General features: G+C 46.6%; 1 protein-coding gene across 1 annotated transcript; it reads left to right on the top strand.

Moving 5' to 3' along the window:
- The first annotated feature begins 11,720 nt into the window (after positions 1-11,720).
- LOC132525860 (malignant T-cell-amplified sequence 1-like) lies at positions 11,721-12,540 on the top strand. The gene has a single exon (XM_060159416.1). It carries the CDS (start codon positions 11,853-11,855, stop codon positions 12,396-12,398), a length of 546 nt encoding a protein of 181 aa, XP_060015399.1. The 5' UTR covers positions 11,721-11,852; the 3' UTR covers positions 12,399-12,540.
- Positions 12,541-21,906: the final 9,366 nt, after the last annotated feature.

Here is a 21,906-nt window from a genome sequence, read left to right as displayed (position 1 = left end):
CTTGTCTCTTTGATACAGACATTTCCGCAATCTTCCGGTTGGCTGCTGCTCTGATCTGTGAGGTGACTGCCAATCTTCCCGCCCTTATCCAAGCATAACCACCTTTTCTTCTGGGCTTTCCCGGACGTTATTTCTGAATAATTATGATTGGGATTCAATATGAATAAGGACAACCTCCATTTTCAGAAAATCTGATATCTAAATATTCCATCTTTCAAACACAGGAGGAGCCCTGCAGCAGGTGCGGGCGATCAGCTGGGCCTGCGGAGGCTGAGGCAGGGGTCCCGGGGGTGTCCCCGCGGGTGTCCAGGTAGGTGGCCCCTCCACGTCAGGGAGCGCCGAGGAAAGGCGCCGCCCCTCCCCGACCACGGGGCCGCCTCACCTTCCAGATGCCCAGGCCCAGGACAGGTATCTTCTCCATGCTTCAGATCACATCTACAGCTACCGCGCGGCTCCGAGGGACGCCACCGTAGTGGGTGCCGGGATTCGCTGGCGGCACGGTGGTGGACACTTCGATTGGCCGGCGGCTTCGATGGTGGACATCTGATTGGCTGGAGGCCCCGGTGGTGGACACCCTGATTGGCTAGCGACGCGGCCGGTTAGCTAGAAGCGCTCGTGGGCAGTGGACACGCCCACATGGGCGGAGACGGAAGGTAGGGCGTTGGGGGAGAGCATGTGCGCACGCGCCGGGTGGGCTTTGCGGTCCAGGAGGGAGTAGGCCCAGCACCCAGTCTCCTAGCAACACGCTGGCGGCGCACGGCATCCGGAGCGGAGAGATGCCGGGCTGCTGGGCGGGGACTCAGAGGTTCCCAGGGTCGTCTGGGCAGGGCCATCCCCAGGGCAGCGGGGAGAGGACAGGGTCTGAGGCCTTGTGTCCACCGCTCTGAGCGCGTGGGACGAGGGTAGGCTCCCAAGACTCCCACTCCCATGCCAGGGGACACCAGGATACGGGAGGGAAGACCTGCTTCATCCTCTACAAATTGTTGTGCTTGGGCGGGACCCCGAGGGTTCCACGATTTCATAGAAGAGTGTGTTGGCCTTGGTTCTCTGTTGGCGACCCGCTGTGCTGAGTCCTGTAAATGTTTTCTACCTCCTGGGGCCCTTGGGAGCAGAGGACAGCCTGGGGACCTGGGTAGTGCACAACGTGGTAGAGCCCTGGACCGCTCCTCCGGGAGCCAGGGAACAGACCCTCCCTGCAGGAGCCTCCAGTCCTGAGGTGGAAGGGGGCGGAGTCATTGCCTGGGGTGAGGCCTCCTGTCCTCATGGATGTCCCAGGACAGTGGAGGGAAACTGGGAGACATGGAGGATCCAAGGTCCCTCTGCTCCCCCCTGGATCCCGTAGGTCCTGCTTCTTTGCCCCCTGGGGCCTGGGAGCCCCACAAAAGTGGGGCTTGCCTTGATGACCCCAAACAAAGGTCTGTTTAATTTCTGGTTTCCTGTCTGGCGCTGCAGTGCTGCCGGTGACCACCAGGGGGAAGTTGTGCCCACTGTGGTTAACGGAGCAACTGGCGCAGGGAAGGACACCAGGGATCACGTAAGCCTGTGTACCAGGGGACAGAGGGACACACAGGCCGAGATGAGGCACTTGGGGGCCTGATTCTAAATGTGGGAGGTCCTTGGAAAGTTTCATGCCAGAGAAGGGGAGTATCTGAATTTCATTTTAACCCCTCCATGGGAGAGACTAGGGCATAAGGCCAAAAGGGGGGAAGATTGCGGACAAGAACCCACGCCAGTTTTGAGTTGTATTCTAGCTACATCCCACCCCTTTCTGTAATCATCCATCTCTGAGTGTGTGCATTAGCCTCGTGTGATATCACCCCTGGGGTTTCATTGGTCTTATCTCTTATAGGCCTGATGACATCCGGAAGCAGATGCTAGAATGATCGCCACTGGAAGGCCCAGTGTGTGTGTGTTTGTGTGTGTGTTGGGGGTTACAGGCCCAGGGGCTTTGCACCTGAGTGGCCAGGGTCCCAAGGAGTCTGGGCTCCTCCCTTCCTCTACCTCCACCAGTCAGCCCCCTCCTTGGTCAGTTGCAAAATTACTTTTCATATATTTGGGGGGATATCTGAGAAAATTCTTTATATATTGCTTTGGCTTCTTGCTATGGCTGTATTTTTGCATTTTCCTACTGTTTACATACATTATTTGAAGTGTCCCCCTTCTGTCCACCCCAGCATGAAAACAAGTCAGCCCTGAACGTGGAGAATCTGGTTCCTGCCCACTGGAGCAGAGCTCCTGTGTCCCACCTCCCCTCCACCTGCTGAAACGTCATTGGCAGCCAGCAGGTCCCCAGCCTGCCAGTGAAAAGGTGGGTGCTTCTCCCCTCTACAGCACAGCTGTGTGTTTTGGGAATGTCGCTTCACCTCTCTGTTCCTGGGTTTGCTCATGTGACAGCTGGGGTATGACAAGGACCAAACTCATAGGGTTACTGCCAGGACTCAGTGGGACAAGCTACGGGAAGTGCTGAGTCCCTGCCTGGCCTGTGGAAAGGATGTGGTGCTTCTTATTTATGATTTTCCTCTCCTCCATGAGGAAGGTTTCTGCTTCAAGCCTCACTTATCCTGTGACCGTGGGCCAGGCTCTCTCCCATTTGTAAAGGAGGTTTCACGTTCTGTCTGTTGGGCGGGGTCCCCTGTCCTGGGTGTAGCCAGAGCAGGGATCCCTGGCGGCTGGCTGGGGGGCCCCAGGTACACTCAGACATCCGAGAAGTTTCATTCTGTCAACAGTACATAAAGTACCTACTGTGCACAGACCCTTTTCTAAGCACTTAGCAGAGTTCAGTGAACAGAGTGGACAAAAATCTCTGCCCCCCCGGGCTTCCATTCTGGTCCGGGGTCCACCAGTCCCACTGGACACCAAGGCAGGTAGTGGACACGTGTGATGCCCTCCTGGCCTCCTCTGGATAGGGGTCCCTCTGCCCTCATTGTCAGAAGGAGGACGGACCCCGGGAACAACTAAAGAAGTGAGTGGGCATCAAGGAGAGGACTCCTGTCTCCACACGGGGTGACATTTGGGGGCTGAGGTTGGGGGTTCAGGCAGAACCCTGGATCCCTCACATCTTGTGATTCCCTCTAGAGGGCTGAGAGCTGAGGGCTTTTCCTGCAGGAAGAAAGGAGTCAGAGAGCTGTGGCTGGGGTCCCGGGTCCCCAGGGAGCAGAGGGGAGGCTGAGAGCTCAGAGCCAGTCCGCAGAGAAGATGCATATACCCACAGCCCAGCCGTGCTTGCCCCTTCCCCAATCTGAGGGCTTAGGACAGAGGTGTGCCGGGTATCCCGATCACACATCGGCCTTGTCGCCCATCCTCCGAGCCCAGCTGCGCACGGAGCCCTACTGTGGGCAGTGACCAGAGCAGCGCAGCCCTCCCTGCCCCCCTGGGGTGGATGTTCCAGCGGGGCGGGGACAGACAGAGGGCTGTGCCTGGCTTCCCTGAGGGAGGGGGCGGGTGGTCAGAGTCTCCTGCATGGACACTGTTTGTAGCCCCTGCCTGTTACCAGGCCTGCCCCTGCTTGGCAGCCAGGTGGGGGCGGGCTGAGGTGGGGCTGGCCTCTGGATGGGCAGGGGCTGGCACCGGGGCCCACAGGGGCGCCTGTGGAAAGGAAGGAAAGGCCAGGCCTCTGACTCTGCTGCACGCCGTCTACCTCCAGTACCACCTGCTCCTTCCTGGGCACCTGACTGGACCAGTTTCTGGAGGATTTTTGTCAGCCCTCAGCCTCAGGCAGTTTATGGCTTACATGCAGCTCAGCACGCTGGGCTCAGACCTGGAGCCCCAGGCCTACCTTCTTCTGACCCAGCCGGGGGACCAGGAGCACAGGAGGCAGAGCCGAGCCCAGGGTGAGGAGGCCAGGGGTGCGCGCACATGAGCATAGGAGGAGGGGTCCCTATGGGCCCCTCAGGTCGAAGCCCCCAGGGGCCGCTGTCCGACCAGGAGCAAAGACTGGCCTGGGACCACCCCTCAGCCTGGGAGGACTTCCTCCTGTGGGCTCTTGGGCTCTGGCTCCTCTGGAAAGCACCGGGATGTGTGGTCTTTGGAAGGCGCATGGGAGCGCAGTCACGCCGGTGACCTTTTTCTCCTCTTGCAGCTCCACTGCCCTCCCGCGGTGAGGCTGGCTCCAGCGCCAGCTGCTGTACTATCTCAAGACCTCGATCCAGCTGCATCACTGCAGTGCCAGGGCCAGCTCCAGAGAGGCCCAGCAAAAACAAGGCAAACGTCACTGGTAGAAAGACAACTGAACCTAGGAAAGCATTCCTCAGAACCCAAAGCCAGAGGAAGGTTAGCATCCTTGCTGTTCTGCCCCTCCCACTTCCAGCTGGCTTTTTGAGCACCTGTGGACATGGCTTCACTACTGTGCCACCAATGCCAGGGGCATTGTGGGCACTGGGGCTTAAAGCCCAGGGCTCTGAGCCCAGTTTAGACACTGACCAGAATGGGGACCTGAGCAGCCTCCTGGAAGACACAGCAGTTCCCTTGGAGCACACTGGGGTTTCCAATGAGAAGACAGGTCACAGGGAGCTCTTTGTCTCATAGGATCAAGACAAACTTCATGGAGGAAGCTAGGAATGGATTTCCTCAGATGCCCACTGTAAAGATGGCAAAACTGAGGACTTGTGAGGGGAATGGTTGCACAGGGATCCCATGTAGCATGAGCGTTCAGACCAAGGAGCCCACATCCCCTCCAGCCCCACCTAAACTGGTCTTCACTGGCTGACGAGGACAGGGCTCCACTGCTGATCCTGGCAGCTGCCCCGGCTGGGCTGGGACACACCCCTGTGACCCGCGCTCCTCACTCACGCCCTGGTCTGGTCAGCTCCGCGTGAGCCCGGGCTGTGGTGCTCCTTTGCTCTGCTCCCAGGTCTCTGCGACGGTGCCCAGCACACAAAAGGCACTTACATATGTATTCAGTCAGTGTGATCCTCCCAACGGTCCCAGGAGGTAGTGCTGTTCGTTTACAGATGTGAAGCCTGACACACAAAGAAGCCCTGGGCTGGGGGATGGACTCATTCACATATTCACGTGTACTGCTTCTTGTAGTGTGCAGGCGCCTGCAATATAAATGTGAACCCTGGACACCTTCCTGACCTCAGAGCTCACAGCCTAGCAGGCAAGACAGCATCTCACCCACAGCTTGCCAGTGGGAGACACAAAGCTACAGCCACTTCCAGCCCAAGATCTCGCATAGCTGGGAAGATGTGTCTGTCTGGCCCCAGCTACACAGCGAGATTGAGGACCAGCTACAGAACTACAGACGCCTCCAGCCTGAACCCTTGGACCAGCTTAGGAGTTACAGCAGCTCCAGTTCTAGATCCAGGCTGAAAGTGATCCAGGCTCATCCTCAGTTTCCTCACCCACTGTGGTCCTGGGGCCGGAATGAGAGGCAGCCACAGAGTGAGAGCTCCTGTACCAGCTCTGGCACCAGATCTGTGCTGGTGCCCAGCCCAAGCCAGGTGCGTCTCCAGCATCTGCTGCTGCAGTGGGTCTGGCATCCCCGTCAGCATCAGCTTCAGTACCAGAGCTTCTTCCCTTCCCTTGTGATGACAGCTTTTTTTTTTTCCAAATGTTTTCTATTTCATATAGTTTAATGGCTTATTAGATTTTATGTTTTAAAATTTACCTTTTAATCATTTTAAATTATACAATTCAATGGCATTAAGCAAATTCAATATGCTGTGCACCCATCCCCATGATCTATTTCTAGAATGTTTTTATCACACAAAACAGGAATCCTGTGTGCAGTACTGCAGAGGCCCGGATTCTGCCAGCACCCAGGCCTGCTTCTAGCTCTGAGAGATCTCAGAAGCTCTGTTCCCGACCCAGGGATATTGGCTCTTTCTGTGGGTGCAGAGTGGGGAACCTGGCACCAGGAAGGGTCCCAATCCCCATGTCCCTCCCACCCCTCTGCCCTCCACTCGTCTCCTTCTAAGCATTTCTTCTCCCTGGCCCGTCGCCCCTCCTGAGCACAGCTGACCTTTCCCCCGCCCTTCCCTGACCAGAGCTAATGATCCCTGACAACGCCAACCTGTTCTACAACATGGGCCCTTCAGGACTTTGTCCCGAAGACGTGGACTTTCACCTTGGGGACGCAGGTCAGGCCTGGAGCTAGGGACTCGAGATTGCCAAGGGCTCCTTCTAATCGGTCCCCAGCGCCAACCAGCACAAGGCCACGTCCCCCAGGGTCTTTCTAGTCAGGTAGCTAAGCGTTTACACACCACAGAGTCCCAGACCAGGTGGGCATCTTCCCCCAAACCTGCCAGCCCAGGCCACCCCCGGAGCCCTGATTCGTCCTGAAACTCTCCTGCTGCAGCCACGATGCCCTCCAACAGGCTGGGCACGCCAGCGCTCCGCTGCACCATGAGGACACAGAGGCGGTCTCCTTAGCCCTGGGCGGTTCCTGGGGATCCATGCTCATTAAGCTCGCTCCAGGTCTAAGATGCTGTGGCTCTGGTTGGACCACCTGGATTGTGTCTCCTGCCCACCCCCAACCTGCAGTGTCCCCTGACTCCTTGCTTGGAGCTCAGAGCCCTATGTGTTCATATCCAGAAGACCTCCCCAGCGTGCACCGTCACCCTCCCTCCCTCCAGCCTCCCTAGAGCCTTCTTCACCCATGGACCCCACCGCCCTTGCCCCTCCCCATACTCCCCCATCCACAATGGACTCACCTCCAAGCCTGGGCTCAGGGGCCACCTCTTGGGCTCCTGAGCACAGCATGGCCTTTGGGGTGAGATTGACCTGGGGCCAGTCACAGCCCCGTGACAGGCAATCTTCGTGGTGACTTCTCAGAGTCTCAGTTTGGCTGGGCTTGGTCACTTAGAGCTGAGTGACCCATGCCATGCCATGGCTCATCTATAAATTTGGCATTGAGTGCCCAGGAGGGGCTCCCTAGTAACAGGAATTACCCCCAACACTCACTCGGCCCTCCCTGTGGGGCCACCTCCTCTGGGGGCTCCCTCCAGTCCCTGCTACACCAGCCAGGGCCGCGGCCAGGGCCAGGCTGTACCTGGTGTGTGTCCCAGGGTCCTGCTAGAGAAGGCAGGGAGAGGTGGATGTGGAGGAGTGGCGGGGTGGCCTGCCCTTCTGCCCAGGCCCGTGTCTACACTACCTCTAGGCTCCCTGACCAAGCCGTGCACCGAGCTGGCCTCGGGGAGGAGTCTGGGGACCAGGACAGCAGGTTGTGTATGGGGGGTATTCCGTGACTTTCACGTTCCCAGGTCTCCAGCCAGCCTGACTGGAGTAGGGTGGCCTGGGGGTCCCAGGGGTCATGGGGTCGCAGAGCAGCGGCCGTTGGGACCGTGAGATAACGGCCGGGCTGGAGCCGTTGGTGCCCTGAGCTCATGCGCCCAGTGCACCAACGGCTGATGCTCATGTTGGGTCTTGTAGCCCGCGCTGCCCGGGGTCTGCGTGTGAGCCGGGAGGTGGACTTGGACGCGGGGCCACCGGCCCTGCGCTGAGTCTGCACGTGGGAGGGAGGCCCCTGCACCCCTGAGCGCATCCTGCTGCCCCCACCCAGGGCCCTGGGGGCGAGGAGCCCAGGCCGTGTCCACACCGAGTGAGGCCCCCACAGTTCCGTGTCCATCCCCTCCTGGGACAATCGGGGGAATCTGAGACCAGGAGAGTTGGGGACTGGCCCAGGGCCCGAGAGGTGGGCCGAGTCCAGAGGAGAAGGGAGGGTTCAGTATCCCGAGGCCAGGGTTTGCTTTGGGAATGAGAGCCCCTAGGATCCTGAGGGACCCCCTGCCCACCTCTCCCACGTAGGGCCCTTTCCTCTGTGCATCCCCACTTGGGCACAGGTGTGACGCATGTGCGACCTCATGTTTTCTCCCCATCCATCTACGATGCTTGGTATGCAGAGTACATTTTTGTAGTACAGTATATGAGAAACTTAGCAGTGTTACCTGTGGAATGGAGCAATGAGGTAGATGACATAATTTAAAACATTCTGGATGTCGTGAGATTATTTTTATAATACACATAGCTTTTTTAATTTTCAAAAATAGTTTATACATTGAAGCAATGTGAGAAAAGTCACTTTTAATGTTTCTTTCAACAGGCAAAAGATGTAGGGCTAATTTTTTGTTTTAAAAGACATCATTTTAGAAGTAATTATTTTATTGCTGATTGTCTATAGTTGCAGAGAAAAATTCACAAACTGTAAATTAAGTAGATTACTATTTAGAATGTGCTTCACCTGAACTTGGGAAATGTTTTGTGACTCTCTAGAGATGGGTTTGTTTATTTCGGAAATATAACTGAGGAAAAACAACTGTATGATAAAAAATAGTTACCTTTTAATTGAGAATAGTTACGTATTAGTTGAGTTACCTATTAGTATTCCTTCTAATGCAGAACTTCAATCTTGGTGAACGGTATGAAGACTTCGTTTGGTTCTCCTGCCCTCTAGTGGTCATTTATCAAAATGCAGAGAAACTTGTATTAGGTGAACCCCCTGAAATTATACAACCCAGGTGTGGGGATCAGGTTCCGAATTTTGGAGATTAGAGGAACCTGAGAAATTTTCTGACTTGATTTCCTCATCTTTGCAACATAAACACCATGTGTCGATTACATATTCCCTTGAGATTACTGATATAAAATTCAATTCTGGCATCTCTTGACTATTTGACTTAGTAAATTATCCAAAGCTAATTTTCTGTAATTTTTTTACATATATGGTATAATCTTAGATCTTATCGCTATTGCATAAAGGTTGTTTTGCAAGTAAATAAACACTTTAAAATGTACTTACACTGTTTCCTACAATTAGGTAAGTCCCTTATATACTGTATTTTTTATTCCTCAAAACTACCCCGTACACTTTGTGAAGTACACGCTATATTATTCTGATTTCATGAGGAAATAAAGTGATACTGAGGGGGGCTGATAAGACTGAGGAAGTGGTACACCCCGGGCCCGAAAGACTGAATTTTGTGCCACGACTTTCTTTCTTCTAAAAATCCATATGGTTAATTAATTTTGAATTGATTTAAAATTATTTAACCAGAATAAGTTGGTCATGTTTTAACATATTAGTATGTTTAAAGCAACATTTGTGTATCACATTCTTTAATATGCTAATGTATGCCAGCCTCAAAGACCTAGGTTTTTCTATAAAGTTTAAGAACCAGGCCCCATGATTTTAGAGAAGGTGAGTTTTTAGAAAGTCTAAAAAGAGGTTTTCCATTTTAACTGAAGAATTTAAAAGCAAAAACTAGAGCTTTGTGTCCCTTTTCATGGTAGATAGCAAAGAGATGCTTGTGGGCTAAGAAAGTTGCACCCTGGGGAAGAGTTACATGGTATGGAATTAAGAGTATGGTTTCATATAAGGATAATTAACTTCAAAAAGATTTTTCATTGCTATGGAACTCCAGACTAAAAATTTTTAAGTCCTTTGCTTAAAATAGCTTCACTACAAAATCCCTTGCGCATGCCTCTGATAGCCAGGTCTAGATCAGATCATTTCTGATTAAGCCATTTGGCATCTAGACAGGTCACCCTAGTCATTCTAGCCAGTAATGACTTTACCTCCCCTGAGTTTCTACATCTCGTTCATGCTGCTCATACATATGACTTCACAGATCGGAACAATGGGACAATCCTTAAGAACGAAAGAAAGACGATCATCCTATAAGAAGAGTTAAGCCCATAAAATCCACACATAATGAATTAGGTTAGCGGCTTATAAAATAACCAGAGATGCATCTGGATGTGTGCGACTTCACAGGATCAAAGTGACTGGAGTGAAGTTTTAGGGAAGCAGAACAGACTCAGCTATAAATAGGAAGGCACAAATGGGGGGCTAGTTGTACTGTGTCCTGTGTGAAGGGTGTTTAAAATATTTATGTAACTGTTTTGCTGTTAATTTAATAATAATAGCTATGTCAAATATTTAAAACCCATTTGTTATAAGTATTAATTCAAGCAATTCTCACCCCAACCCCAAGGAGATGGGTATTCTTGTTAACCACACATTCATGATGAATAAACTGAGGCACAGATGAAGTTAAGTAACTTCCAGGATTTCAATCTAGTAACTGATGGAGAAGGAGTAATTTCTGGGCTCTAGGGTCAGACACATAAATACCCCATTATACTGCCTCATTTAAGATGGTCTACCCCTGTGACGGTTCATTTATGTGTCAACTTGACTGGTCCACGGGGTGCACAGATATTTGATCAAATATTATTCTGGGTGTTTCTGGATGAGATTAACATTTAATTGTAAAGTAAAGCAGATTGTCTTCCCTAATGTGGACAGGCCTTATCCAATCAGTTTGGAAGCCTGAATAAAACAAAATGGTTGACTCTCCCCTGAAAAGGCCATCCTCCCGCCGGATGGCTTTTGAGCTGGGACAATGGTCTTCATCTACCTTCAGACTTGGACTCAGACTGGAATTTATACCATCTTGGTCCTCAGGCCTTTAGATTCAAACTGAATTACACCATCGGCTCTTCTGAGTGTCTGGCTTGTTGACTGTTGATTTTGGAACTCCTCAGCCTCAGCCTCCATAATCGTGCGAGCCAATTCCTTATAATAATGATTATATATGTATATGTATAAAACACACACATATAAAACCCTCATGTGCTATAAGCTCCCCCAAATGAGGAAATGTATGTTATTTTTCCACTATACATTCAGCACCTGTTACAATTCTTCTGCAGTGCAGGCTTCCCAAATTAAGCATGTGTCATTGGAGAGAAGTGCTCACAGAGCAAGGATTTGCTCTTATTCTCTTCACAAAGCACTGTCTGGGAAACAAAGGGACCAAAACTTTGGGGAGAGGAAGCATTCTTTCATTTATTCATCAGTCACTTATTGTGTATGTAGTATGAAACAGATCTATCTTGTGCTGGGTGAAAAAGTACAGAGATAAAATATACAATTACTGCCCTCACGGGCCTCACACTTCTTTGGATGACAATTAAAACCTAAGCGGATAAAATCCTAATTAACAGGGTGACCTCCACATTAATCTGAAATGGGTATGGACCTAATAACGCAGCTTCAAAATCTATAAATCCAAAGCTGATAGAACTGAAAAGGGAAAGAGCTCCACAACCATGGAGATTTCAATATGCTGCTCAGTAACGGACAGAATGAGCGCACAGAAAATCAGTAAGAATAGAGAAGCGCTGCACCCAAACAAAGCAGAAAGCCCATTATTTTCAGAAGCACCGTTACATTCACCAAAAGAGACCGTATGCCGGCCCATAAAACGAGTTTGGGTGTGTTTAAAAGGATTGAAATCGTACAACATTCGCATTCCTCCTGGCCGCAAAGCCTCTCCTCTCCGGGTGCAAGTGGAGAGAACTGGGAAGGTGACAGGCAGCGACTGTTTGCAGGTATTCGGCGCTGCGCTAAACCAGCGAGAGATTGTGAGAGCATGAGAGATTGTGGAGGAGGAATAACGCACAGGACTCGACTCCTTGCCGTGGCCGTGCGGAACAGGAGGTCTTATCGTTCAGCATTCGTCCCCCGGTTTCTGGCGTGGGTAATTGGACAGATGGCGAGCCATTTCCCAATTAAAAAAAACAGAAGACAGGCCCCCTCCGTTCTTCTCTTCCTGTAACAAAAATGATTGCTCTACCACCCTTCCTTTTCAAGTCCCGCCCTTTTACAGTCCCGCCCCGAAGAGTAATCGGAAGACCAAATACTGCCGGAAAGTGCGACGCCACATTCCAAGGAGCGGAAGTAGATTTCCCGGAAAGCCGTAAAGCGCCTCCCTCTTCCGGTTAACAACAGCCGTACCGACCGTCCACGCCGGCAGTTCTCCGGTAAGCGCCTCCGCCGGGCTCTCTGTAATTCAGTTTTCTCTTCGATTCCGGGCGCTTCCTTGTCGTCGCCCTCTTCACCTTGGATCATGTTCAAGAAATTTGATGAAAAAGAAAATGTGTCCAACTGCATCCAGTTGAAAACTTCCGTTATTAAGGGTATTAAGAACCAGTTGATAGAGCAGTTTCCTGGTATCGATCCGTGGCTGAATCAAATCATGCCTAAGAAGGATCCGGTCAAAATAGTGCGATGCCACGAACACATAGAAATACTCACTGTAAACGGGGAGTTACTATTTTTTAGACAAAGAGAAGGGCCTTTTTATCCAACGCTAAGGCTGCTTCACAAATACCCTTTCATCCTGCCCCGCCAGCAGGTTGATAAAGGAGCCATCAAGTTTGTGCTCAGTGGAGCCAATATCATGTGTCCGGGCCTGACCTCTCCCGGAGCTAAGCTCTACCCCGCCGCGGTGGACACGGTGGTTGCAATCATGGCAGAAGGAAAACAGCACGCCCTGTGTGTGGGAGTCATGAAGATGTCTGCAGAGGAAATCGAGAAAGTCAACAAAGGAATCGGGATCGAAAATATCCATTATTTAAATGACGGGCTTTGGCACATGAAGACGTATAAATGAGCCTCAGAAGAAATGCGCCTGGGCTAAACATGGTCCTCGTGCAGTATCTTTGTGTGTGACGGCATGAAGACGGCACCTCTGTGGATAGCAATTCAACAGACGCTAAAAACCGGAAATAGACGAAGTAAAGCTTTGGAACGAATCCATATGTCTGTGCATGTGTCATTGTGTGCGTGTCTGTGTGAGTGTGTATGCCTGTGGATATGTGAGGGTGTGTGTGTGTGTTTGTGTGTTTACAGGGGAGTGATTAGATTTGCTGTCTTGTCTGTTTAAGCAGATATCAGTTCAAACAGGTAAATTATCTCTTAGAAAAATAGATTTCAAAGTCAAGAGCGTGCAGTTGCTAGATGGACCCAAGTTGGGAGAAGAAAATGACTGGAGAGAGACCCTAAACAACTCTATTCATATGACCGTTTAAGGGATGAGTACTAGAAACAGAAAATCCGGTTAAAAGTACACAGTGGTCATTATTGGTTGTCCACCCAACAGAGTAGCTCCCTCCCTCCTTGGTGGCATAGCTCTGTCCATCCCTTTTCTACACGAGTCTAGAAAATGCTGATTAGTCAAGGCCTATCACGGTGGTCTATTTCCCTATGAGATGGATTCATTTGTAGGTGGGCGTGGGGCCTAAGGCCAAGGAGGATCTTATGTTTAGGAACCCATGGGAAAGTGAGGGTCCTTCCTCCCATGGTTTTGAGTCATTTATAGGTGGGACCACTAAAAGAAAGATGCATGGGGAGAAACTCTCCCTACTTTGGATGGACATTGGCATATGATTTTGCTCTTGCCAAACACACACACACACACACACACACACACACACACACACACACACACCCTTGATTAGCATAAAGTCTGAACATGGTAAAGTTGAAAATAGAAAAGAGTGCCCTTGGTGATCTATGAACCAATGATTAATCAACTATGCAGATTCCATATATTGGGACCTCTTAAGGGGTGTGACTAAGTTCTGTGAAATAATAAAATTTTCTTATAGATTACTTCATTTGTACTTGAGTTTTCTGAAATTTAAAGCTAAAGAGAGCTCAGTTTTTATAGAGTGGCATCATAGACACCCAACTGAAAAATATCTTAAACAGGGATAAAATAGGTCAGCTGAAAGTTCATCAGTGACTTTCACATGAGCAGTTTCAGTGAAATTCATATGAAAGCAAGATAAATTGCAGTAGATCTGGGGGTGAATGGGGAGTGAAAAGGTTAAGGTGTGGGAGTTTACGCTTCATGTTATTATTTACAGAATTTTGGGAATTAAAAGAGTGAAAGGAAGGTCATAGTCAAGATAGTCTGTTTTGGAGTTTATATTGTTTTGCTGTTGTTATTTTAATTGTTTTTGTTTTTTTCTTTCTTGTGGCATGTTTGTTAGTGGGGTATCTGAGTATATTTATATGCTGAGGGGAAAGATTCACTAAGAGAGGGATACTTGATGGGGATTTAATCAGTGGAACAGGAAAGCAGAAAGGAATGGCTCCAAAAGCAGGGGTAGAGGATGGCCTTCTGTCCTCAGAAATCTGCACAAATGAAACACATTTTCTGTTTCTAGTACTCATCCCTTAAACGGTCATATGAATAGAGTTGTTTAAAGTCTCTCTCTAGTCATTTTTTTCTCCCAACTTGGGTCCATCTAGTAACTGCACAAAAGATAATGGCATTGATTAATCTGCACCACAGGGTTGTCATGTAACAGCTCTTAAATACTCCTCTTCAAAACACTGTTTTTTCCTTAAAGGCTTAGGGCTTTTGCCCTTATTAATTCTCCACCCAAATCAGCACCATTAAGTCTGGTCAGTGGTGGATACCTGTGGAGGGTCTCTGAACGTCTCATGATAATCTGGAGCACCCAGGCCTCTGACGAACACTGTTGGAGACAATCAAATAAGCAACCTTTCAGTTCTTCTTTTACCATATTGTAACTATCTCCACCAAAAATTGAACAAGGACCCTCTGGATCTACTCTAAGCCTTCTTTCAGGTCTCTTCTATTCCTTCTCTTATTCCAGCCTGGTTCACTTGGTCCTATTGGATGGTGGTGTAATCCTACTGAACAACTCAGAATGGACAGCCTGTATACAAACTGGGAAGTGGATGGAGGTAAAGAGTTCTATGAACGTCTTGGAATTTCACACAAAATCTGGTGTGTATGTGCATAGATAACTGTACTTGGTAAAGCATTCTCTACACTGATCATGTGTTTAAGGTGACCTGTGAGCCAAAAGGGTGTTATGAACAATTAAAGTAGAAGAGGATCCCCATCTACTTCTTGGCTAATGCCAGTGCATAGTTCAGTGATAGGATGCTGGATAATGAAATACAAATTGCGGTCATATCTTACCTCAAGAATCTACCCACTCCAGTGCTATGTAACCCAGAATAGTTCAACAAACATTATTGGGTACTTACTGTAGGGCAGACACTGGGCTAGGAGTAAGGGACAGAAAGAGAAATATACTATTACCTTAACTTTTAGGAGCTTGGTCTTGTTAGGAAGGCAAACTTAGATAATTTCACTTTCGTATATTCGTGTATGATATAACCTACGGTAAATATCTGAATTATCTATTACAACATAGCATGAATGAATGAGGGAAAGCTGTCTCTCCCTAGAGAATCAAAGAGGGTTTCTGGATGACAGGTTGTGTGAGTAGGACATAAAAGATGATTAAGAATATTGGGAATTCCATGGTGGTCCAGTGGTTGGGACTCTGTGCTTTCACTGCTGAGGGCCAGGGTTCAGTCCCTGGTCAGGGAATTAAGATCCCACAAGCCAAGTGTTGTGGCCAAAAAAAAAAAAAACCTTCATAATGAATATGGTGAAAAATTACAGTAAAAGATACAGGGCGAGCAATGCAGTAGAGTCACAGAAATACAAGCGGTTTGGCTTTTGTAGGCCATGATTTTCCTGGAAAAGGTGAGAGGAGATGAAGCTGGAGGCCTATGGTAGAGACCCATTTTTAATGTGCTAAAGAATTTATATACTTAAGGGACTTCCCTGGTGGTCCAGAGGTAAAGAATCCACCTTGCAATGCAGGGGATGTGGGTTCGATCCCTGGTCAGGGAACTAAGATCCCACAGTCTCAGGGCAACTAAGCCTGCATGCCACAACTGCTGAGCTGACGCACCTCCATGAGAGAGCCCACATGCTGCAAACTACAGAGCCCACGTGCTCTGGAGCCCACATGCCACAACTAGAGAGAGGAAAAAAAACCCCAAAAAACCTGCACGCCACAACTAGAGAGAAGCCCGTGTGCTGCAACAAAAGATCCTGCATGCTGCAACTAAGACCCAGTGCAGCCAAATAAATAAATAAATATTTAAAAATTTATATACTTGACAATTTAAATCGGTCTTTAAAAGGCTGCTAAAAAAGAATGAGACATGAACAATATATTTTGGATAGATGATAATGGTGAGGATGGGTTCTAGTGGGGATAAGACTAGAGAAAGTAACTAATACTGCAGCATTGTAGGTATTTCAGGCAAAAGATAATGGCACTGATTAAAAGGATTTGAACTATTCTAAAAATGTTTGTGGAGGAAATTTTCCTAAGACATTAAGGGAACCACCAGCTCACTTAAGAAGAAATGGATAACTACAATAGTACTGTATCTATTAAAGTACATAATTAAATTTGTAGTTAAAATTCTACAAACAAGGAAAACTCCAGACCCAGAAAGTTTCACTAGTGAAATCTACCAAACATTTCAGGAAGAAATAATTTAAAAATTTATAGAATTTCTTCTACAGTAAAGAGGTTTGGGGGATACTTTCCAACTCATTTTATGAGGCCAGCAGTACTGAAAAATCCAAACCAAAGACATGGCAAACCCCCCACTAAACTATAGACCAATACCCATCTGAATATAAACACAAATACTGTTTAAAAAATGAGCAAACTGAGCCCAGCAATATGTAAAAATGGCAAAATGGATTTATTCTGGAAATGGAATCTTGGTTTAATATTTAGAAATCAATGTAATATGCCATATTAATAGATTAAAGAAGGAAAAGCATAAGGTATTCCTACTAGATGCAGAAAAAAACATTTGACATAGTTCATTATTTATTCATTCACTGAAAGAAGTCTTCCTCAACCTGATAAAGTAGGTCTATAAAATACCTACAGCTCACATATATTTATTGGTGAAAGACTGAATCCTCTCTTAAAATCAGGAACAGGGCAGAAATGTCTCCTATAACTCCTTCTATCAGTCATTTTAGGTAGTGATTCAGTAAAGGAAGACCAAAGAAATAAAAGGCATACAGCCTGCAAATAAAAAGCAAAACTGCCTCTACTTACAGACAACTTAGTTGTCTAAGTAGAAAATCCAAAGGAATGTACAAAATAAGCCATTAGAACAGATACATGAGGTTAGCAAATCAATATTTAAAAATCAGTTACATGTCTACATGCCAGCAATGAACAATTGTTGAAATTTAAAAATAGACCATTTTCAGTAGCACAAAAAACCTTGAAATCCTTAATCAAACAGTATGTGCATGATCTGTATGCCCAAACCACAAAACACTTATGAATGAAACACTGATTAAAGGGCACTTTCATAAACACAGAGGTTTGATCTGTTCAGGAACAGGAAAGTGATAATGTCAATTCTCCCCAAAATAATATAGAGATTTAATACAACTTGAGTCAAAATCACACAGGCTTTTCATAAGAATTGGCAAACTATTTCTAAATTTTTGTTGTTGTTAAATTTATTTATTTATTTATTTCTGGCTGTGTTGGGCCTTCTTTGCTGCACGTGGGCTTTCTCTAGTTGCGGTGAGTGGGGGCTACTCTTTGCTTGTGGTGCGCGGGCTTCTCATTGTGGTGGCTTCTCTTGTTGCAGAGCACGGGCTCTAGGCGTGCGGGTTTCAGTAGTTGTGGCACGTGGCCTCAGTAGTTGTGACCTGCAGGCTCCAGAGCTCAGGCTCAGTAGTTGTGGCGCACAGGCTTAGTTGCTCCGTGGCATGTGGGATCTTCCCGGACCAGGGCTTGAACCCGTGTCCTCTGCATTGGCAGGCAGATTCTTAACCACTGCACCACCAGGGAAGTCCCTATTTCTAAAATTTTAATGGCACTTCAAAGGGACAGAATAGTCCAAACCATTGTGAAAAGGGAGAACAAAGTTGGACGGCTCACATTTCCAGACGCCAAAGCTTCCTATAAAGCTGCGGTACACAGTGTGGTCTTAGCAAAAGGACAGGCTCATGAATCAAGGGAGCTGAGAAGAGTCCCCAGATGGACCCGCTAAATATTGTCAATTGATTTTCTACAAAGTTGCAAAGGTAATTCCATGGAGCAAGAATAGTCTTCTCAACAAATGGTGCTGGGGGCAACCATAAGCAAAAATATTGAACTTTGGCCCTTGCTTTACAATGTAAATAAAAATTAACTCAAAATGCATTGTAGACCTAAATGTTAAAACGTATCAAATTTCTAGAAGTAAACATAGGAGAAAAACTGTGAGTTTAGCAAAGATTTCTTGGATGTAACATCAAAAACACTACCCTTTTTAAAAAATTTAATTAATTAATTTATGGCTATGTTGGGTCTTCGTTGCTGCAGGTGGGCTTTCTCTAGTTGCGGTGAGCGGGGGCTACTCTTTGTTTGCGGTGCGCGGGTTTCTCATTGCAGTGGCTTCTCTTGTTGCGGAGCACGGGCTCTAGGCACGCAGGCTTCAGTAATTGTGGCTCGTGTGCTCTAGAGCGCAGGCTCAGTAGTTGTGGCGCACGGGCTTAGTTGCTCCGTGGCATGTGGGATCTTCCCGGACCAGAGCTCGAACCCGCATCCCCTGCACTGGCAGGCAGCTTCTTATCCACTACACCACCAGGGAAGACCCCAAAACACTACCCTTAAATGCAGAAATAGAATTAACTGAAATTAAGAACTTCTAAGTTTTTAAAGACACTGTTAAGACACGGAAAGAACAAGCCGTATACTAAAAGAAACTCTTATCAAAACATATATTTAATAAGTCATTAGCATCCAAAATGTATATTTTCAAAATTCAATGATGAAAAAGCAAGGAAAAGAACAGGCAAAATGTTTGACAGACACTTCACTAAATAAGATATATATGAATAGCAAATAAGCACATGAAAAGATGCTCAACATCTTTAATAATTAGAGAAATTAAAATTAAACCACAGCGAGATACACTGCAAACAAATAACAACAACAGAAAAGGCTGGCCGTGTAAGTGTTGGCAGAAATGCTGAGCAAATGGAACTCTTATCCATTGCTGCTGGGAAGGCAAGTGGTGTAGCCAGCTGTGGAAAAGAAATGTTTATAGTGGCTGTATTTGTAATCCCCCCAAACTTGAAACACAGTAAAGGGACATTCCTACCATTGCCATATACTTATCCACTCTCAATCTTTATTTTAATAGAAATCTTTTAACTGCAAACATTTTACAAATAATGACCAGTAAGGATGTTGAATATTACAAACTGAGGTTTTCAGATTATGAGGATTAATGATAGTGAACATATTGGCACATTTTTTCACCTCTATGCACTTTCTCATTCTTTTAAAAATCAAGGTCTATGTTAATCCTGGGACCTCAGTCCTTCAGTTCATCCTCACGTGATAAACTCCAGGAAAACTTTAAAACACTTACAAAGAACGTGATTGCAATTCTTGTGTGCTCTTTCAGCAGAGCTAAATTCAGGGTATAAATTTTTTCCTTAAACATTCAGTTGGCTCAACATATTTTCAAAGGAGGAAACTCTGAGGCTTTGAAAAGCACATCTGTGTTACAGAGAAAACATTTTCTAAGCAGGAAAAGTATTTCTGACTCTGCAAAACAACATTTTCACTTGCATATTTTGGGGTTATCTCTGTCCGAAGACTCTTTTTCTTCAGTCCGAATGATGTAGAAAGCTGTACAAGCAAGTCATGGTTATGTCAGAAGCTTAGCCAAACAATCGTGAAAACCAAATATGATATCAAATGGTTTTCTTTGGGCAAAATAATGCTTTTTAAAGTAAGCCCTGCATTTCCGGTCTGTTGAGGATTTGAGCTGACGCTGACCATGCCTTTCACCATGAAGTGAGCAGCCCCTCCAAGGGCTCCTTATATACATGCTGACTACTGGGCATTACGTCTCTATTCTTTTGAGGTCAAATGACAGTTGATTTTTAAAAATTTGTATTTATCTCTATATCTCAGTAAAAATCTATAAAAATGTAAGAAAAGAATGAAAACATGGGTGCATGTAGAGGGCATTAGGCTAAGAAGGACACATTCTTAAAACCATTGCAGATTCTCAGGCCAAAGAGAGCTGTGATTTGTCGTCGTGTTTATCTGTTATGCTGTTTCTTCCTTTCTTATTAACCTTCCAAGTTGTACTAGATGACATTTGAGAAGCTGCACTAAGGTTTTGAGTATCACTCTCTTAATTACAGGTAAAGCACCACTTCGGTGAATGTGGTTTATAAGTGAGCCCTTAACCAAGCAATGCCCTCATTCTGGTGATGCACCAAAGAGGCTTAGGTTTATTGCTTTTGTTAAAATTCAGTTTAATGTACTATTACTCTCAATGAAAGGATGCTGTTTTGCACTACCTATTTGTAGATGAACGCAGGAGAAGTTCCCTGAGCTGTGTATGCTTCCCCACAGGATTAGGTGGTGACTGACTCTCCATAGCTGCTAATACCTTTTACCCCAGCCTTCTTTTCCTGGTGCCCTTTTCCCTAAACCTACACAGCCCTTCCTCTTCAGCCTCCCCCTCTCCCCATATACCCTTTAAAATACTCATAATTTATGAGAACAATCATCTGAGATAGGATTATAACCTCCTTTTTTTGGAGCTGACAATTTGAGTCACACAGAGAGGCAAGGTTAATTACCCAAAGTCACAGAGCCCGTGAATGATGGAGATGGGCTTGGGTCTCAGACATCTGACTCCAGATCCGGGTGCTCATCTATAGAAGACACCAGAGTATTTCCCCACCTGATTCAACATGCTGTTTCACTTGTTACCTCACCCTCAGGGACATGCAAGAATTTCTGTTAGTTTCCTCTTACTGAAAAAAAAGTCACAGAGTCTTAGTTTTCATCTCTAAAAGCTAACCATCCCACTTCACTCCAGCCAACCTGTTTTATTCACTCTCTCACAGACTTTTCGTGGACATTTTGGAGTCTAGCTTAGGTTCAAATTATTCTTTTATCTTGAGTTTTCTATTCCCTCTTGGCCTATTATATACATTATCACTTTTCTTCAGAACTTAATGAAGGCTTGCATTTCCTCTATTAGATTCTCCTTTGTTATTCCCCTCTCCAAAAGTCGAATCTTCTGAGATCTTAAGAGAACGTAATGTCTGTATATCTCATTTGCCATTTTATCACGTTGGCCTCAAGGAATCATATAAAAGTTACATGGATTGTCATCTACTAGCAAAACCACAGTGCTGGTTATGTTAGAACTGCAAAGCAGTGTGAAACAGGGTTTTTGCACTCAGTGAATTTATATATATATGAAGTCAAGATATAAAGGTGAATTTTTTAAAATACTTTTTTTAAAACCAAAACTAGGAATAAGACAAGATGATACCAAAGTAGCTGGCACTACACAGACATTCTTTGTGAGGACAATATCAATATATGCATGAAGAGGAGGGAGAGGTAACTAGTGTCCCGACCAGTCCAGAAAGATTTATGGAGGAGACAGATGAAGCCGTAAACATGTAACAGAAGAATAATGTAGTGGAAGTGGAATGTAAGAATGGAAAAGGTGGATTGAAGCCACACAGAGAGTGCTTTGAGTTCTCAGTCAGTGCATTCACTTGAAGGTAACAAGTCACCTGGGCTTTTGAGTCCAGCAATGGAATGTTGATTTTGAAAGTGTCTTGCAAGAGAGTCTATAGATGTGGGAAAGTCTGCGTGCTGTAAATATGGAGGGTTGAGACCCTGAGCGCAGGAAGTAAGAGAGAGAAAGGTGGGAAAATCATGTCTGTGGGTTACATACCCACTGTTGTTGTTGTGTGTGTGGTGTGAGAGTGTGTGTGTGCACACGATTTAGCAGGAGCAAGCTATTTGAGAATTGAACAGGCCAACTTTACATGGACTCTTCCCTACAGAATCCTCAAATAATTAGCAGTTCAATGGAGACACTGAAGTCTGTTGTCTGACACACTGTAGCCTGGCAAGAATGGCTCCGTGATTGACAGCCCCCACTCTCACCTGCTGGGCTGGAGTTACTTGGTGTTGCCTTAGTGTCTGAACTGTGTCTTTTTACCCCATCCTGTACTAAACATCAGAAAAAACACCATCCAGGTGATTAGGGAACATCTGTTTGTTCTTTTTCTCTTTTAACAGCAATGAGACCTACAAAAGCCTAGATCTTTTTAGCACTAGGAACATGGATGATTTAAAATATGGATGATGGAATTCAGGTACGATAAAATTAGTGCAGAAATCTAGCTATAAATAAATACCAAAGAAGAATAAAATACAATGTGCAGGATTTTTCACATCAAACCCTAGTTC

The sequence above is a fragment of the Lagenorhynchus albirostris genome, chromosome 1 (genome assembly GCF_949774975.1).
Source record: "Lagenorhynchus albirostris chromosome 1, mLagAlb1.1, whole genome shotgun sequence".
Lineage (NCBI taxonomy): Eukaryota > Metazoa > Chordata > Mammalia > Artiodactyla > Delphinidae > Lagenorhynchus > Lagenorhynchus albirostris.
The sequence above is the reverse complement of the archived record's forward strand: the minus strand, read 5'-3'. Positions and strand labels throughout refer to the sequence as shown.

What these genes read in the sequence shown, in the direction of transcription:
- LOC132525860 (XM_060159416.1), top strand. Translation starts at nt 11,853, where the DNA reads ATGTTCAAGAAATTTGATGAAAAAGAAAATGTGTCCAACTGCATCCAG.